Consider the following 19,442-nt stretch of genomic DNA (forward strand, 5'->3'; position numbering starts at 1 on the left):
CTTAAACTAATAAGAAGCCAAAATAGTAAAAATGAATGCAATAAATAATTAAAGGGAGACCAAAATGAAATGTAATATTGACCCTGCAAACAGCATCACTCTTAGAATAAACAAATCAGCTGGTACTCTTTATTGATTTTTATAGTCACTGATGGACACACATAGAGAAACTAAGAAGTAATGGAAATGAAAACGTTGAATAGACATATCTGTAGCACTTGGCTACTTGTTAGCGGGCATGGCAGCTCTAAAGTGGCATCTAAAATTTGTCTACAGTTCATTAAATCTCCCCACCAGAATGTAAACTAGCACTGTTTAGTGAATCTAGGCCTCGGTGTAGCCACCATTCCGCTGACAGGCAAGATAGACAGTGGTACATGACAGGAGGCTTTCATTTAGACAGTAATTAAATAGCTTCAGACAGTAAACATTAAGAAGATATTAGATTTCTCCTTCTAATTAATAACCGGTTCTGCACTGATAAACACACACTCTTAAGTGACTACGACTATTGTTTGTCAGAATAAATTTGCACTTTCAAGAAACTGTATCCTAGGCATCTTGTACTGCACAAGGCCACATATTCACAGCCTTGCAGTCCACTTGCAGCAGCCTTCAACACTTTCTCACTCTTAGGTACCTGGAGATTAATTCTGTTGTTGTTAACAGAGAAATAATGAAATGGTGAGAAAGGGAAGCAGGTAAGAATGTAAGAAAAGATCTCAGCATGGAAAGTAAATCTGATAGGGCAGTGGTCTAACTGATGGGAATAGACAATGTATAATATATTAATAAAGATAACCATCAAAAACTGTGTTTTGTAATTATATAAATTGTTGTATTGTATTATATTTGTGTAGGCTGTAGCACAATCATTTTCCTCCAAGGAACAATAACGTCTTATGTTATTTGTGTCAATGATTTGTTCAGTTGAGATCCCTTCAATGAATATGCCATCACTGTATCCCATGGAGGCACTATTTGGCCAATGCTGGATTCCATGGCAGCTGATCCGAGGACTTATGCATTCAAGGTGGAGATCCCCAACATTGGCAGTCAACCCAGCCAGAGAACCAAAGTTCAACTGCTATTAGGAAATAACACCCCACTTTCATTCCACCTCCAGGTCTGTTATTTATCTGTACATGTAAAATATTGTATGCAGTACTCAATGGTAACTTTCAATGACTACAATGAAAGCAATTTTATAAGCTATATGAAATATTGCAAGCTCTGTACATGTCAAAGCTTATTTCTTTTCTGCTGACAGGAAAGTCCAAATAAATAGTATTTGTAGATTAGAGTAGACTATAAAGCCTTCCCACCGGTACAATGCACTGAGGCAATGAAAGAAAATTGTTACATTGTTGCAGATTTCTATAACATGCAGACTGAATATTTGACTAAAATTTCCAGGGACTGCTGCTGGGCACTTCCATTAATAATTGTCACACAGGATGCAGGAATTGGAAAACAATGTTAGACTAAGCATCTGTAGTGCAGTCTGACCACTGGCATAATCTAATTTCCAGTTAACTTCTATGTTATTAAAAATTGATGGAGTTTGTAAACTGACAAATTAATTTCCCTAGATAGAAATTAAGAAAGGAATTATTTCAGCAAAGATTAATACATTTTCATCAGCTTTGGGGTGAAGTATTTTGTCCTGTTTCTTTTTTATATTTTTCAGTGACATGCTAGAAGTGCTTATTAGATTTATAGATACACAGTATTAAGTACATAGTTGTAATATGATTCAGAACAACCTGAGATACAGAAGCAATGCTGAAGTGGTGTGAAAAATAACTTTTTGGGATTTACCCATTGGATAAAGTCAAGGCATGCCTTTAGAAAAATACATTTTCTATTAGTATTGGGGTTGTAATGGATATCATATTTCTCTCCAGACGCCATCATGTTCACCCAAATCCCATCTTGTTCACTGTCGTCCATCTCATGATTCAGACACCATTTTGTGTAATCTGTCTAGAGATAGTTTCTGCTGTTTTCCTTCTTCTCTGCAGCGCCTGCTTATCTTGTCTTGACTAGTGGGGAGCCTTCACACTTACATTTAGAGATAACTTCCTATTCCTTGAAAACAGTGCTTTTAAAACAAATGATACACAGAGTTCAACAACATTATTTTGGGAGAGTAGCCTAAGAGGAGTTTCTGGGAGTTGCTCAAATTATATTCAAACTAACCTATAGCATCTCAGCATCCTATCACCGTTTCATGCCCTATGCAAAGCATTTCTGTTTTCTATATACATGGCTGTTCGCCTTGAATAAAGTGTCATTACAGCTTATGACCTGTATGTGTATTTCTGTTATACGTCATCCATGGCAGGCATTTTGTTTTCCCTTGCAACAACTAATTTGGAGATCACCTTACAACTGAAGAAGGGTTGTTGGAGCCCTGGATAAAAATCTCTGGCAGTGTCTAATGGCCAGGACTAACAAAAAATTTAAGTGAATGTAGCCACTAATTTGGAAATGGTCACTGTTGCCTTAAAGGAGTATTCCCACAAAGACAAGTTTCTTAAATGTACTCAGGATAACAAAAAAACACATTCTCTAATTCACTGTTATTACCAAAAATACACATTTCACAGATATAATTCCAACCCGTCTCTATCAGTCATGGTGAACAGAATTTTAGCTGCCCCTAGACACGACCCTGTAACAACTTTAGGGTCGGCAGCCATCTTGTCTGAGGCTTTATGGAGCTTCTCTTTTCTCTCTGCTCCCTGCACTCTAGCCTAACCACCCTGCAGTCCAGGATGGAGCTCACACACTGATGCACACTGAGACACAGACAATCAGTTCCTGCTGGCAGCAACATGAAAAGTACTACACGCTACAGAAAGATAAGTTATTTATAGGGGAGGAAGCCACAGGATATCTAGTGTATTGTGGAATAGCAGATATGTAGCAGATATTAGGCATCTAACGGATCTCATCATCTCATCTCTCATCTGTCTAATCTCTGATCTGTCTATGTGTCAGATACTAGCACAATGTTCAGAAGCTAAATGAAAGTGTATATAAACCTGTACCGTGATAATCTAACCACATTGTCAGCTCACAAAACTAGATGGATCATAATGTGTATACTTAGAGAGTCCCACCCACACTGGAATTTTGCACTGACCATCACTGAGTGATAGGAGCTAATACAGCAAACTGAGTAAAATTGTGAAATAAAGGGTTAAAAATTATCTTTATTGTGTTCACATCACTAGGGGGGTTGCACAAGCACTTTGATCCTTGGAAATTGACAAATATTCGCATGGATGTTTACACCATGTTGGGGTAGGGTTCATCTGCTGTTCTCTAGGTTTGATCACTGTTGTTTTGAAGTGTTACTCTAAAGTTACCTGGCCAAAAATAGTCAGCTGAAGAGATCTTTTGACAGCAATTCCAACTATACCTATATCAATCAGCCCTACTTGTAAAATCATCTACAGCTTCTCCTGAAGTAGGTGGCCATTTCTTGTTAATGACACCAGCTAATGGATCTGAGGCCAGAGCAGCTTTTCCTCACTTTCCATACAATACCCTATACACCCATATAAACACACACATTTTTGCTCTGTTACACAGATAGAACTACATATTTCCTGCTGTGCCAACCAGGTTCTTCGGCAGATGCCATCACTCTCACCTCTCCCCAGGAAAGTAGGGGATGGGGAGCACAGAAAACAATAAGAAAGCAGCTTCTGACATGCAGTAGGATGGAGAAGACAGGTGAATAGTCTTCATCCTGTGTATCAGACTGCTGTGCCCCCTCACTGACCAGACTGTGTCCTTATCAAAGCCTAGAGAGAGGGTGGTGTACAGAGCAGGCTTATGGATGATACTAGATTCTTTATTAAATTGAACAGCTGCAGGGGTAGGAGGTACCCATTATGGGCAATAGAAAAGTAGGTGCAAAAAACACAGGTATATAGGTGCGTGCTGCCCCTAGAGCTAAAATGTAACAGTAAAGTCCAAGATGTGTGTTAAAGGCTTTATTTTTATGGACGACGCGTTTCGAGGTTTATGCGCCGAAATGCGTCGTCCATAAAAATAAAGCCTTTAACACACATCTTGGACTTTACTGTTACATTTTAGCTCTAGGGGCAGCGCACACCTATATACATGTTTTTGCACCTACTTTTCTATTGTTCCTTACACCGCCAATGTCCCACTGTGGGTCACGGGAGACGCTGCAGCCCGCAAAGATTTACTACTAACCTATTCCACCAGTTCATCTGAACACCATCAATCTTCCCATCATCTCTAGCATCAGGCGCCACGTGTTCACTCCTTTAAACCCCATTATGGGCAGACTGTAGACACAACAGAGCAGACATGCACCTCAGTTGCTAGGTTCCTGTATTTACTAAGCAAAGGCTCAGGAGCGATAGCTCTGCACCTCCTACACACCTTTGAGACTCGCCTGTTATTACTCTACAGATTCTTCTCGGCAATCAGAATGCAGGGCTGAAGGGAGAGGGGCTGTGGCAAGCAGTAAGCAGAGCATTAGCAGGCAAACGGCTGCTATACAGTAATGAATGTATACTGGAAAAATGTTAGTTTTTTAGCTGTTGTAGCAATAGAAAAACTTTATAAACTTTACAGTTACCCTTTGAAAAACACATTATAGGCCTGTTGAGGATCCTTTGATTGCTGCTGCCACATAAACTAGGATAATGACACTAATGAAAGTCATTGTCCTTGTTAATGTACCCCATGATTCAGCTGAGGCTATCAACAGAGAAAACAAGGGGCACATGATAGAAAAGGGGCATTAAATTAGGGTGAGTATAATTTTTACATTTTTTGGTGCAGGAAACCCCTCAATTATGAGAAATTGTATTGGGAGCCACACTTTGGACAGTATCTGTTCGATCCTTTTAAATATGTTTGTGCTATTTCAGCAATAGTACACCGACAAGGAAGTTCATTATTGTTAATACTTAGAAGACAAAGTTTTTACTCCCCTATTCAGTGTCCTGTAAGGAACTTGTCAATACACACTGGAGCTTGTAGGTATTTAGCTGTCAGTCTAACACTGGCACTTCTCCGAGGTGTGCCCTTGCAGTAACCTTTGTAGAACAGTGACAAGCAGATTACAGAAGTGTTGAGTTTCTTCCATTTGTAATCTGACTGGAGACTAAAAGAGGCTCCAGACTGCAACAATCTTTTTGTAACCCCTTCAGTCTTCAAGAGTCTTTGTAAATCTGTATTGATTTTGTCCTCTGTTGTTAAGATCAGGAAGTATTATGAAGGATCACATTTGGTTTACGCCATATACGACACTCCTAAATTAGCACTTTTCTAAAATTATCCTTTATTGAAGTCGTCATTCACCTTCTGGTTCACAATTGTCTGTAAATGACCTTGAATATTTGAAGCATTTGTTCAATATGGAATTGTACTACATTTTGTATGATGTTCATTACGTAACCAATTTAGTCATTCATGCAGAAATTTTAAAAATAGTAAAGTCTTTAATAAAACTATATACAACAAAGAGGTGACAACTAGAAAAATACTTGTAAGTTATATTTAATACAGTATTTAATCTAAAATATAAGAATGTAAAACAGTGTGTGAGATGGTTATCTAGTTCAGGAAACACCCCATTATGGTAATCTGAATAAATAAAGGTAGGTTCCCCATTCCAGATCTCTTTTGATTAGCCAGAATACCAACTGGGTCTCTCTTTCTTTGGAGAACTTGATTAGGGGCATTTATTAATTTTGGATGGCGCTGAAGCCGTGCTATATTTCTCAGTGGGATGTATGTTTGTGGCGCAAGGGATTAATGAATTGGCGCACAAACTCCCTAGACCTGCTTTTATCTGCCCAAATTCTGCACCACAACTTGTGCCACAAAACGAGTTAGAAAAATAGAAGCACCAGAAAACTTGTATTCACAAGCAGCGCCACAATTTTGCACCCAAAAATAGAATAAGTCAAGAGTGTATCACATTTATTGTATTGCCATAGATAGATTGATAAATGTGGTGTCATTTAAGCAAATGATGGGGACGCATGTACTAAGGGCTGTGCGAGAGTTTGCATGTTCTTTTTAGTGCAAACTGCTTGCACATGTAAGCAAGAAGTGCCTGCGCCACAAATAAGGGGGCGTTCCGGTGCTCAGTCAGACTGTGCGCCACTAAAGTCTGCACGCCCCATGTTAAAGATGCACCATAAAAAAAAGGGCTACACTCTGTTGGAGCAGTGCAGGGGTGCCAGATTCTTGAAGAACGTGTGCCAGAAAACCTGAATCTGGTGGTTTCTGCACAATACACAGCCAAACTTTATTTAGTGCCGTTTTCCCTGTTGGTAGTACATGTGTCCCAATGGGGGGGATTCAACAATGTGTCTCAGGCTCTGCCAGTTTCTAGCTAGAAAACACTTGTCTTTCCCTGCACCAGATTTATCACTGTAAATAATGAATTCTGGTGCAGGCTAAGACTGTCAGTTCCTACTTTAGACCTACTTTTATTTGGTCTAAACTGGGCGCCAGAATTTTCGGTGCACTGATGATTTCGTGCAAGCCAAACCCATCTGACAGAGGCCACACCTTGTAGTTTGTTTTGGCTTGTTTTTGCCTGTCGTTTTCTGCATGCTTCTTTCGGAATTTATCAATCTCACTTTTTCCTTGTGTTAAATGGGGGAATTTTTTCAGATCTGTTTTTGAGACATTTGTTACAAATGTCGCACAAATGTTGCAAGTAACTTCTTCCCATTTTCTTAGTTTTCTTTAGTCTGGTTTAGTTTGGAGTTTTTTGAGCCAAAAAATGTTGAACATTTTGGACAATTTGAAATGATAAATGTCATTTGCAACAATTAGCACATCTGGCATAGAAGATAAATGTGTCTTACTGACGAAAAACGAATGTCCGGCGGACATTTCAAAATGTCCCCAAACAGGCACAAAAATTGTAATGCGTCGAGAAATTTCTCAAAAAGACAGAAAAAACAGGAAGAAAAATAAAGATAAATTACCGCCTTTGACTTATTATTTTATATCCGAATTCCAGCGTAAACCTCTGCTTTGATGTTAGGTTAATGTTAAAATATACAACGATAAATGCAATCGCCAGGCTGTCTGCTTTCAAAAAATATATAGGATTTAGAGGTGCCTTTACATTTTAATCTGTTTAATAGCTATATTTTGCAGGTTGTGACTGTCTTAAAATATGTAGCTGAAAAACAGATTTTTGGCTATTTCTGGTTTAGTGATTTTGTGATGATTAATACATGTGAACATATGACTATGAGATATATATGATCTGTACACATATTCATCTATTACATTTATGTTCATAAATTCCTTTTGAAAATGAGACAGGTGTCTGCTTTCAGAAAATATGTGGTTTGTTAAGGTTTAATATAATTCTTTATGCTGTAATTTTGGTCACAATTGTAAAAAAATTATTCTTGCCAATAACACAACAGAAACGCCTAGTAGGAAAAGAGTTAAACAATACCAGAATACTTAAAAAAAAAATTCATCTAAAATGTAAATACATATTTTAACAGGGCATATTCAAAGGGAAGACAATAAAACCCCAAAGAGAATCTATTCAGGGGTACAATATCTGCTGGCAATTGTTCATAGAGGTATAGACTGCAAGTAAAATGAGGCTGTAATGTTATCCCAACAGCAACAAATTGGGTGGTGGTTTTGATGGGTATGTTGAGCAATCTAGATCAAAGCTTTTAACTGATTAGTTGACGTGGTTTACTGCATATTGTCAGTAAATGTAGGCACAAGGTTAAACATATAAAGTGCCCATTCACTATTATTGCACATCTGGCTATGGTGGCAAGTCTCCACATACATAAAACCCAAGAACACCGGATCAGATGGTTTGAAGGTGACCCTACAGAAAATGTTTAACTGACACATAATATACCAGATGTCGAAGACGTGACAGACAGGTAACATTTGTGAACTATCAAATATTAGGGTTGTTTGCAAGATTATCATGATCGATACTGTATTATGAGTGTCAGGTATAAAAAGACTTACAAGCGATACAATCACAGGAAAAGATAAAGGATGAAGAGGGAAAAGCAAGAAAACTAGAGAGTGACTAGGGAAAGAAGGAAACCAGAAATCATTAAACCATTCACGTCAACTCGCTGCTTTGTGATATTAACCCACAAGCTGCTGAGTGGATGTTCTGTGGCCAAAGCATGTTGAGAGAGAGAGAGAGAGAGAGCAATCTCGTTCTATAGATTGGTTGCCATGGAAATCCTTCATCTCTTGTGATATTTAATATCTCCAACATTACAGGAGAAGGGGCTCTCATTAACCTCTCTAGATTTTGTCATAGTCACATCTCAAGGGGTAATGTTTAACACCTTAAGGACCAGGCCATTTTAATTTTTTGCATTTACACTTTTTAACTCCCAGTCTTCAAAAATCCATCATTTTTAAATTTTACAGTGTTAAAAGGGCTTTTTGGGTTTTCTTTGTAATAAATTGTAATTCCTAGTGATGGTATTTAATATCCCATGTCATGTACTGGTAAGCTAAAAAAATTACAAAAGTGCCCCAGTATCTTGCTTCACCTCTTATGTCCCATGGCCATACCCTGTGATGGAGTGGGCTCCCTCCCTCATCATTCTGGAACACAGCAGGTCTTCACAACAGGATAGCCGGAGACCTAATGAAGGTCCCTGGGTCTGTCTTCAGCATTTGACGGCTCAATGCTGGCCATTGGCAGGTTTGTTTTTTAAACAGGGACAGTTACTTTTTGAATTACTTTGTTGTATTATGAGCTAAAGGGGTTGTCCGAGACCTACAAAAAAAAATTGCTATGTGGCCAGGAGGGAACTGCTTAAAAAAATAAACACATACTTATCTCCATGGTATCTCCTGGTGTCCCACACCATTTTCTCTCCAGGCTGTGCCCCAATTTGTTTACAAAGGAACGGAATCTGCGCTCAGACCATCTTATAGCCAGCCATGCCCACCCATCCCCATATCCCAGTGCCTGATAAAGTGCGGGGATATGGTGACAGGTCGGTGCCGGCTGGAAGCTGGTCTGAGCACAGCTTCTGTGCCCTTGTAAACAAGCAGGAGCACAGTCCGGAGAAATGGCAGCCCGGGACACTGAGAGGGACCACGTAGGTGAGTACATGTTTATTTTTTAAGCAGCCCCCTCGCGGCCACATATCAGGTTTTTAGGTCTCGAACAACCCCTTTAATCAGATCAGATAAATAAATGATTCAATTATTATCAGGATCTGCTCAGTTGATTAAGATGATATCCCCAGCACTGAAATAACTCTATAACTTGGGCAATGTCATATGGTAATTTCACCAGAATCCAGAGAAGGCTCAGTCATAGAACAAAATGCCAGCCATGCACTAAACCTAGGCTGCAGTGATTTCCTTATATTGTATTGATATTGTCAATTTGTAGATACAACTCTGCATACAGACTGCATTGTGCTGACTCCATATCTCCCTGAAGCTCACTGCTGGTTCAGCATCTGCGCAGAGCTCAATCTGGTGATTAGTGTTCTGGAAGGTACATGTAATGCACAGGTACATAAGGTATAAACAGTCCTGCACTAGAACTAGAGTTGATCTCATTCTGAATTCTAAATGTGAAGATATGAGAAGATATAATGAATAACTAGAAAAATGACCAAACGTCCTCAACATTATACACAGATTATATCTACAGTACATGAATACGTTAAAATGCTGTTCAATTGTCAAACTACATTTCTCTTTGCTAATACATTACTGCCCTAGTACTTATGGTTCTAGCATGAAAAGTGCACTACATAAACATTGTTTATGACACACCAATAAAAACAATGGGTCATTCTGGGAGACAGAAGAGTGAGAGGGATTACTGTACAAGGAAGCAGAAGAATATGTCACGACTGGCTCTCTTCCATTGTTCTTGGCTCAGGCTATCTTGTTGGTTCCAGTCTTCGTAATGTGTCATATGCAGCCACTCTTAATAAAAGAGATTGACTGTGTATAGCACAGAAGTGACAAAACTCTTTTCAAAGAGAGAAATATAATCAGATTTTCAAAGCATTTATTTATCTATAGCCTTATACTTTAGACACATTCTTTTCCACATCGTATCACCAATCGTCTATCCAATGTACATACAATGTAAACAGATAATGGTTTATGTTGCCTTGTAGTCCCACAGTTATACACTATGCAGAGGATACATGATTATTTGCTGACGTGTGGAGCCCTACCAGGGGGACCTGCAACAGGAACAGGAGCGATAGTCCATGAATTACTTAAGTGGCTGGTTTCTTGCATATTCTCCCCATTCATTCACCATGGGACTGCTGGAGACAGCTGAGAGCTATACTTGGCTATCTCCGGCCAGGGTTTTCCCGGCCCACCAGAGAAACCTCCAGTTCCTGACAAGCCCATTTGGAAGTGAATGGGACAATCACCTCATACTGTGGTCTATTTCTCATTGCTTGATTTACCAATATTATGGATTAATAGATCCATCCATTTAAATTAATATGGATTAATAGATCCATTTATGTTACATCCTACATGGGGATTTTATGAATGAAGGGCGGGCCTTCAGCTGTTCAATTTATACTGCATAAAGGAGACCCTTGTTTTTGTAATCAGTAGGGGTCCCACCTGTCAGACCCCCACTGATAACTTGAAATGATGCTGTAGCTGAACAGTATGTATTTTTAAGGATGCACACCCAAAAAACAAAGGCCCACATTTATTAAAGTGTTTTCACCAGTTTTCTGTCTCACTTTGCAATGAAAATAAAGTGCAAACTGCTTGCATGTGTATTTTTAAACCAGTTTTGTGTTGAAGCTGCAATGTGTTAGTGCTTAGTCGGACTGTGCACCACAATTCTGTCCCATATGCGCTACAATTCTGTAGCATGGACAGTGTGCACCAAAAAAAAAAAAAAACATTCTTCCGGAACAGTACCACAGATTCATGAAGAACATGTGACACTTTTTATGAATCTGTCGCACTCTGCACACAGGCAAACTGCACTATTTTTGATAAATGTTGGCCATTAGATACACTAATGAACTCTTTTTTTCTCTGGGGTTTTAAAATCCATGAAAAAAAGCCTATGGGAACAGAACCACAAAAATATGATATGCACAGGAAAACTGGCCTACGGTGTGATTTGGCATTTGTGAAATCTCTGGTGATTAACCCTGCATAGTGGCTGTGAGTTATCTGTGAAATCTGCAGTGCAAAGTTGTGAGTAGTATATCATGTAACTGTGCTGTATGTACTGCAAAGTTTCTTGTTTCACTTACTGATACTAAGTTTTTGGAAGAATTAGTGACTGCTCTCCAATTTAATATGTACCGTAATTCCAGCACTTTGGTTCTATGACCTCGGATGAAGAATGTAAAGATATTCTACCCAACATAAGATACTTCTCTGTCAGTTGTATAGGCCTCTTGTACTACACCTCCAGTAATCAGATGTTATTTTAATGAATCAGATGCAGGTTCCTATCTCCAACTTTTTTTTGGACAAAACCATGTAGTGCACTCTTCTTCTAAGTCTTTATCTTTTCATATCCAATATACTCTCAGGTCAGTAACATTAATTCATTCCTTTTTTCTCCTAACTCCATTTTTCATCCTTTCTGAGAAAAAAATGTTGACCACTTTCAACACCAAACTTGCTTGCTTATTGTCTCAAAACAGATAGATGGAAATGCAAATAAATATGAGGTAGCTGAAAATAAGTAACTGTTCATGATATTGCTGACCACTTCAAGAATCTCATAGTGTGACAACTATAAAAATCTATTGGACAATACACTGACCTATCCATTGGGTTTTCAATTTTTAACTTGTATTAACTTGTGTGTATTTTTTCATACTCTTGGATACTATATGTGAGTATGTCCAATAAATGGATCAGCTAGAGGATTCCACGTTGCGAGTGCCGTTCTATGTTCTCCTTTTTTTTTTTTTTTTACAAAACGCCACTTAGAGCTGTAATGTACACTCACCGGCCACTTTATTAGGTACACCTGTCCAACTGCTCGTTAACACTTAATTTCTAATCAGCCAATCACATGGCAGCAACTCAGTGCATTTAGGCATGTAGACATGGTCAAGACAATCTCCTGCAGTTCAAACCAAGCATCAGTATGGGAAAGAAAGATGATTTGAGTGCCTTTGAACGTGGCATGGTTGTTGGTGCCAGAAGGGCTGGTCTGAGTATTTCAGAAACTGCTGATCTACTGGGATTTTCACGCACAACCATCTCTAGGGTTTACAGAGAATGGTCCAAAAAAGAAAAACATCCAGTGAGCGGCAGTTCTGTGGGCGGAAATGCCTTGTTAATGCCAGAGGTCAGAGGAGAATGGGCAGACTGATTCGAGCTGATAGAAAGGCAACAGTGACTCAAATCACCACCCGTTACAACCAAGGTAGGCAGAAGAGCATCTCTGAACGCACAGTACGTCGAACTTTGAGGAAGATGGGCTACAGCAGCAGAAGACCACACCAGGTGCCACTCCTTTCAGCTAAGAACAGGAAACTGAGGCTACAATGGATCCATCCTGCCTTGTATCAACGGTTCAGGCTGGTGGTGGTGGTGTCATGGTGTGGGGAATATTTTCTTGGCACTCTTTGGGCCCCTTGGTACCAATTGAGCATCGTTGCAATGCCACAGCCTACCTGAGTATTGTTGCTGACCATGTCCATCCCTTTATGACCACAATGTACCCAACATCTGATGACTACTTTCAGCAGGATAATGCGCCATGTCATAAAGCTGGAATCATCTCAGACTGGTTTCTTGAACATGACAATGAGTTCACTGTACTCAAATGGCCCCCACAGTCACCAGATCTCAATCCAATAGAGCATCTTTGGGATGTGGTGGAACGGGAGATTCGCATCATGGATGTGCAACCGACAAATCTGCGGCAACTGTGTGATGCCATCATGTCAATATGGACCAAAATCTCTGAGAAATGCTTCCAGCACCTTGTTGAATCTATGCCACGAAGAATTGAGGCAGTTCTGAAGGCAAAAGGGGGTCCAACCCGTTACTAGAATGGTGTACCTAATAAAGTGGCCGGTGAGTGTATATTTTCTGTTTCTGTATATATTGTGATGGTTACAATAGTATATGGAAAATATATGTTCTTAAATATGAAAAAATTTAAGCACAGTAAGTTTTGTCTGCATTGAGCACCTCAGGCTCATTTGCATATTTTTTTGTAAAACACAGGGCATGAGAAGCTAAAAGAAGAGTGGTTCCTGTTAGAGGGGGCACACACCAGTATATGAGTATGTTTGGTTTACTCTCCTTGATCCTGGTGTGAGATGTCTTTAACGTAATATGTTATGTTGTCCGTAATTCCTTAACATTAGGTTAATTCACTGCAAAACCTAATACTGTAGCTTACCAAAAACATGTCGTACAATGTACAAGGTTTACATTCATATTCTTATCTTTCTTAATGTTCTGGGTGATAAAAATATTGTATAAGGTAAACGTATAATAATTAGACATATACTTTAGTACTGACATTAGGAATAGACATGTAAAGGCCCCTTTTACATGGTCCTACTATTCAAACATTGAAACCTTGTTCCCAATAATTGTCCTATTTAAATGTCCAGTGTTCCAGTGATTTTCAACCTTTTTTGAGCCGCGGCACACTTTTTATACTAAGAAAATCCTGGGGCACACCACCAACCAAAATAGCACAAAATGACACTAAAACAGTCATAAAAGGCCTCCCTTTACTAATAAAAAACCCCTAGCGGCCTCCCTTTACTAATAAAAACCTCTAGCGCCCTCCCTTTACTAATAAAAACCTCTAGCGGCCTCCCTTTACTAATCAAAAGCCCCTAGCGGCCTCCCTTTACTAATTAAAAGCCCCTAGCGCCCTCCCTTTACTAATTAAGAGCCCCTAGCGGCCTCCCTTTACTAATTAAGAGCCTCTAGCGGCCTCCCTTTACTAATTAAAAGGCCCTAGCGGCCTCCCTTTACTAATTAAAAGACCCTAGTGGCCTTTCTTTACTAATCAAGAGCCCCTAGCGGCTTCCCTTTACTAATTAAAAGACCCTAGCGTCAGGTCGCGTCAGTCACGTGACATGGGCCGCGCGTTGCAGGAGCTACAGAAGATGGGCGGATTGACGACACGGGGCTTGGAGGTAAGTATGGGGGCAGAAACACGGGGGCGCGGCGGCAGTGCTACACAGGGGCTCCCCGCGGCACATTCAACCAGGTTGAAATTCACTGCAGCCTTCCACCAGCAATCAAGCAAATGTTTATCTATTGGCCTATTGCTTTATTTATGCACCATATAAAATGCTTGACTATTAGATGGCTTGATGATCAGCCTTGAACGAGCCTTGTTCCTGATAACTGACCTGTGTAATAGTTCCCTTAAACAGTCAACTAACAAGCATTTGCATCGGATTGTAATAGAGATCTGCTACAGATAACCAATACAGCAAAATAGGGTAGAAACGCTAGTGGTAGCAATAGTTCGCGCTCCATTCACTGTGACTTGTTTATCGTCAAACAGTGCTAATTTTTGGCCTGCATCGGCAGGACTAATACGATCTGCATTGCCTGCCAGCTGTGTACATCTATGATTGATCAGACAAAGAAGCTAGGTCACGAGCACCTTGAGGAAAGTAGACTAAAGAAGTACTTGGGTTTGGTTTTGATTGAAAAGCTGCCATGAAATCTCAATTAATGGTAATATACATTGTAATGCGTCTCTTCAAATATTTGTAGGACTTTAAGGAAATAAATAATTTGCTATGCTAAAATAAGAAGACTTAATATAATAAATTGTTCAAAAAGTACAATACATACTACAAATATTTGCTACAATAAATACAGAGATACAATGTCATAAAGCTGGCTAACAACAAGCCTATAAAATAAGTAAAAGATGACCCAGTAGTAGATTTTGGGTCCAAGAACAGAACAAGAACATGGCAGGTGTAAATCTGCATAGGGGTGACTAGTCATGGGGTTAATCGTCAAAGAGTTAAGGGTGACTAGTAAGGGGTGACTGGTCAGAGGGTTATATTGCCATTTTCCCTGGAAGAAATAAGAGTGAGGACAAGAAAACTCTTGTGGCATGGCTTGTCTGCTTTTATGCGCCTACACTCATGAAGATGTGCAAACACATCAGATATACAAATGTGCTGACTAGAAATCCACATGAAATTCACTTATGATAAACCTAAATAATAATAATTTCGTTATGTATATAGCGCACACAGATTTCGCAGCGCTTCACAGAGCTTGCCAAATTGGTCCATGTCCCCAAAACCTTGATTAATCCTGCTTGGGGCAGTGTACTAAAGAAGAAATGGTTCCTATTATATTTAGATATTTGTCTTTGGTACATTTTTGACATCATGCACCAGACTTCTGGAGAGTCAATTATGATGTCCTGGGACGTAGGATTGTAACTTACAGCAGAGGTGACATTCTGGGGAGGAGAGAGCTTGACTTCATTTCTAAACTTCCTGCCTCCATGACTTTATAGAACTAATTTTAAATCTCACTTCAAAGCTGATTTTCTGGATGATGCCAACATGTTGGGCCATGAAAGAAACATCATCTGGAAAGTGTTTAACTGTTAATCTTGACAACATACTGATTTTTACTAGGCCATTTCTGCTGACAGGTTCCCTTTAAATTGCCTCTAATTGTGGCAGTCGGCAACAAGAATTGTAGGATCTCACTCTTTAAAGTCTATTTCAGTGGTGGCAAATCTATGGCACTGTTGCCAGAAGTGGCACTCAGAGCCCTCTCTGTGGGAACCAAGCAGTCAACCATCACAGAGTTCACCAGACAGGAACTTCACCTACAGTCCCATGCAGCCCAGGATGTGTGATTTTCAGCGCTATTTTAAAGTGACTCGTCCTTGGCTACCTGTAATTGCAGGAGGAGTCAGGAGGTGTGGATAGAGCTGGATTATCATTGGAGCCCCATCTTAGGGCCCGCAATTCTACCTGTTAAAATCACCCTAGACGGAGGCTACAATGATAATTCGAATTTCTCCTTCTATATACTATATTGGTGTCCTCTGGCCACCAATATGATTGAAAGCTGTGACAGAGTAAGGAGCAATAAGTTACTGCTTACATTGTTGTGTGGACACTTTAATAAAAATAAGTGGGTTTTGGTTGTAGATTGGTCACCCGATCTCTAAAAGGTTTACCAGCACTGGTCTATTTGAAGTACAAATACAGGCAGTCCCCGGGTTACGTACAAGATAGGGTCTGGAGGTTTGTTCTTAAGTTGAATTTGTATGTAAGTCGAAACTGTATATTTTGTAATTGTAGATCCAGACAAAAAAATTTTTGGCCCCAGTGACATTTGGAGTTTAAACATTTTTTGCTGTAATGGGACCAAGGATTATCAATAAAGCTTCATTACAGACACCTTACAGCTGATTATTGCAATCTGGGACTAAAGTAAAGCATTCAGAAAGCTTCATCAGAGGTCAGAGGGGTCTGTCTGTAACTATGGGTTGTCTGTAAGTCGGGTGTCCTTAAGTAGGGGACCGCCTGTATTATATTTATTATAAAATTCACCAACACAAGATTTAGAATCTTTTTACTTCTTAAGGAATGAAGACACAGCAAACTTTAATAATTATCTGTCTATTAAGCAGTGCCAATCGACAGATAATGATGCTGCAATGTTGCCCAACCAGTAGCTGGGGAAAGCCATTCCCATAGGAAATCTAATGTGATTGTAACTTGTCACTATCACTTTCATGGCATTTCCAGTGGAAATTTTTAAGTAAATGTAGGTCTGTTGTATAATGTGTAAAATTGTCAAAGGCTGTCATATAGCGTAATCCTAATAGGTTTAGACTGCAGGTTGAGGCCAAGTAAATATGCTTACATGTATTTTAGAACTGTAAATTTTCAAACTTACAGATGGCTTAAGTACTTTGCTATAAATGTGTAATATGTTTAAGGAAAAATCTAATAAACCTGATACAAAAAGGGTTTCCATTTTATTCACCTGCATTTGTGTGGATATTAAATGTGCGTGTGGCTTCCATTATGGGTATTCAGTGAATTCATGAAATATTGTACTATTTATTTGATTTAGTATGTAACTGCATGTTGTTTTCCTATTGAAAGTTTGGTAGCAGTATGGGACTCCTGAATATATTATTTATACTAATAGCATCACCTCACGAGTGACCTCTCTCCCAGGATTTATGGGATCTCTATTATATAGTAATAGGTCACATTCTGCACCCTTAATTCCAAAACGTTGGTTATCACATACATCAAATAAATGGAAAGTAGACAGAGCAGAATGAAGCAAATAATGAAGCTCTGCAAGGAAGAGTTTCAGCACCTGCACAATTTTTTTCTGTTTATATTTTTTATGGAATTTACTATATACATCTCTAGCACATCTATCTATCCATCTATTCATCCATGTACCTCAAATGCATATGAATGGTTATCTATATCTTCATTGCATCTATTTATGTTTATATCTATCCATTGTTGTACCTTAAATGCATATATATCCAATGTATCTATCTCTATGCATCTTGTTCTAGATCATGTATATATAGTCTATCTACCTTTGTATGTATCCGTCTACTTTATATTATATTCCATTATCTAGCTGCCTATCTATGATATGTGATCTACAAAATCTATCTGCATGTTTTTATATATCTGTTATTGCTGTTTTCTTGCACATATACAGCAAAAAGAATGGGTAATTCCCACGTCCCTGTAATACACTGAACACTTCAGTGGTGCATGTTCCATTCTTCTCACCCTCTATTAATTTCACTAGGACTGCCAACTGGAATCTAATGGCCCACCTGCTCCACATGAAGAAAAGATAGAGTGACAAGTGCCAATTATATTGGTTTTCTGTTGCCACAATGGGTATCTCTCCATCCCCCTAGGTACATAAAAATGACATGTATCTATGTACATTTTGTCTTGATGACTCTGGAGTCATTCTGCATTCTAGAGGCATTTCCTACAGCAGTTTTGTCTACTACAAACATGAAATCTATATTCCAGCAACATGTTGTAGGCGTCTAAACAAAAAGCACACATCATTTATTCATTAACATGCATCTGCCCACAAATGAGACACACATAGACAAACATGCCTGTTCTTTTAAAGTCCTTAAAAGTTATATGGGGTTTGTTGTCAAATATAGTATCAATGTCAGTTTATATCATGAATAGATTTTTGGTAAATTAACCCCTGTAGATAATGCACACTCACATGGCAGATATATTGACTTACATATAATATATATATAATTACATTAAAATTTAATAGTGTAATAATCAATGAAAAAAACAATCTCTTGCACAAGAAGCAAGATAATATACAATGTTTTTTTAATTAATATTTAATTGTGTTAAATTATATTAGCAGTATTTATCTCCATTACTATTCTAATTATTGCTCCCCTATTACTCTCCGCATTCAAATGATAACTAAAGTCATAAGCATTAACAATTAACAATAATCCATCTAATTTAAAAGCTTCAGCACTAATAAAAGCGATAAAGGATTATCTAAACCAGAGCATTTTGTAAAATGGCAGAGCAATAGAGCAGAAATCCTATTAAAACATATTTGCAAAAAACAGTGCATCAGTGGACACAGAGGGGATTTTATAAGGACAATTGAAAGCACTTAGCCCCTACTAATCCTAAATAAACAAGGGTCTTATGTGTTCTCTTAGAGGGTAATAAAGGCTGAATGAAGAAATAATAATTACCTGCTTGGATGATGTAGATCCATATTATGAAGCAGCCTTCAGGAATGCATTGACAAAGCCCTCCAGTATGGGAGTCAGGTAGGTAAGGAGCACTCTAGCTGTCAGAGCAGCAGAGGCTGGTTAGGCATCCAGGTCTGTTTGGGTACCGGGCGCTGGGGATGCTGCAGGAAAGCCAGTTCTTAGAAGGGGTGTGTGCACAGAACAGGCATTCAGCTCCTCTGCATCCTCTTCACATCTGCAGGCTGGGGAAGAAGGGGGGTCTAAGGTTAAAGGCTGCACACACAGGACCCCTGGGCATCCCCTGCCTCTGTCACTGAGCATCCCATCAGGGATCAATAGGACGTGAGATGGGGAGATACTGCCTTGGAGGAGGTAGGGGAGAGGGGAATGTGTAATGAGCATGCGTAGGGATTTAGCTGCACCCTTTATTATCTACACTGGTGCTGGGTCCAGGTGCTGCACTGCAGGGGGTTGTTACCCTGTGTAAGTTTATAAAATCTACAACCACAGGACATCTATTAGGCTGTGACTTTATGCTGAAAATTAACACTTTCCTGTCCTACCGTCTGCAAGTTTTGGAATCAATAGAAAACATCATAACTGTAAAGGGCAGGAAAGGTGGAATACTATGCTGGAATAGAGGATGTATGATGTTGAAAGGGAA

The 19,442-nt window shown here is 39.1% G+C and overlaps 1 protein-coding gene across 2 annotated transcripts in view; it reads right to left on the reverse strand.

Annotated features, from left to right (window-relative positions):
* NCAN (neurocan) overlaps window positions 1-19,178 on the reverse strand; it is a 125,199-nt gene extending 106,021 nt beyond the window's left edge. Inside the window, exon 1 of one of the 2 annotated variants that reach the window (XM_072155846.1) lies at window positions 18,779-19,178. In XM_072155846.1, coding sequence (XP_072011947.1) covers window positions 18,779-18,801 — 23 coding nt within the window. In that variant the 5' untranslated portion in view covers window positions 18,802-19,178. The remainder of the gene's footprint in view (window positions 1-18,778) is intronic. The other variant, XM_072155855.1, reaches the window with a different exon arrangement.
* Window positions 19,179-19,442: the final 264 nt, after the last annotated feature.

Source organism: Engystomops pustulosus, chromosome 1 (genome assembly GCF_040894005.1).
Source record: "Engystomops pustulosus chromosome 1, aEngPut4.maternal, whole genome shotgun sequence".
Classification (NCBI taxonomy): domain Eukaryota; kingdom Metazoa; phylum Chordata; class Amphibia; order Anura; family Leptodactylidae; genus Engystomops; species Engystomops pustulosus.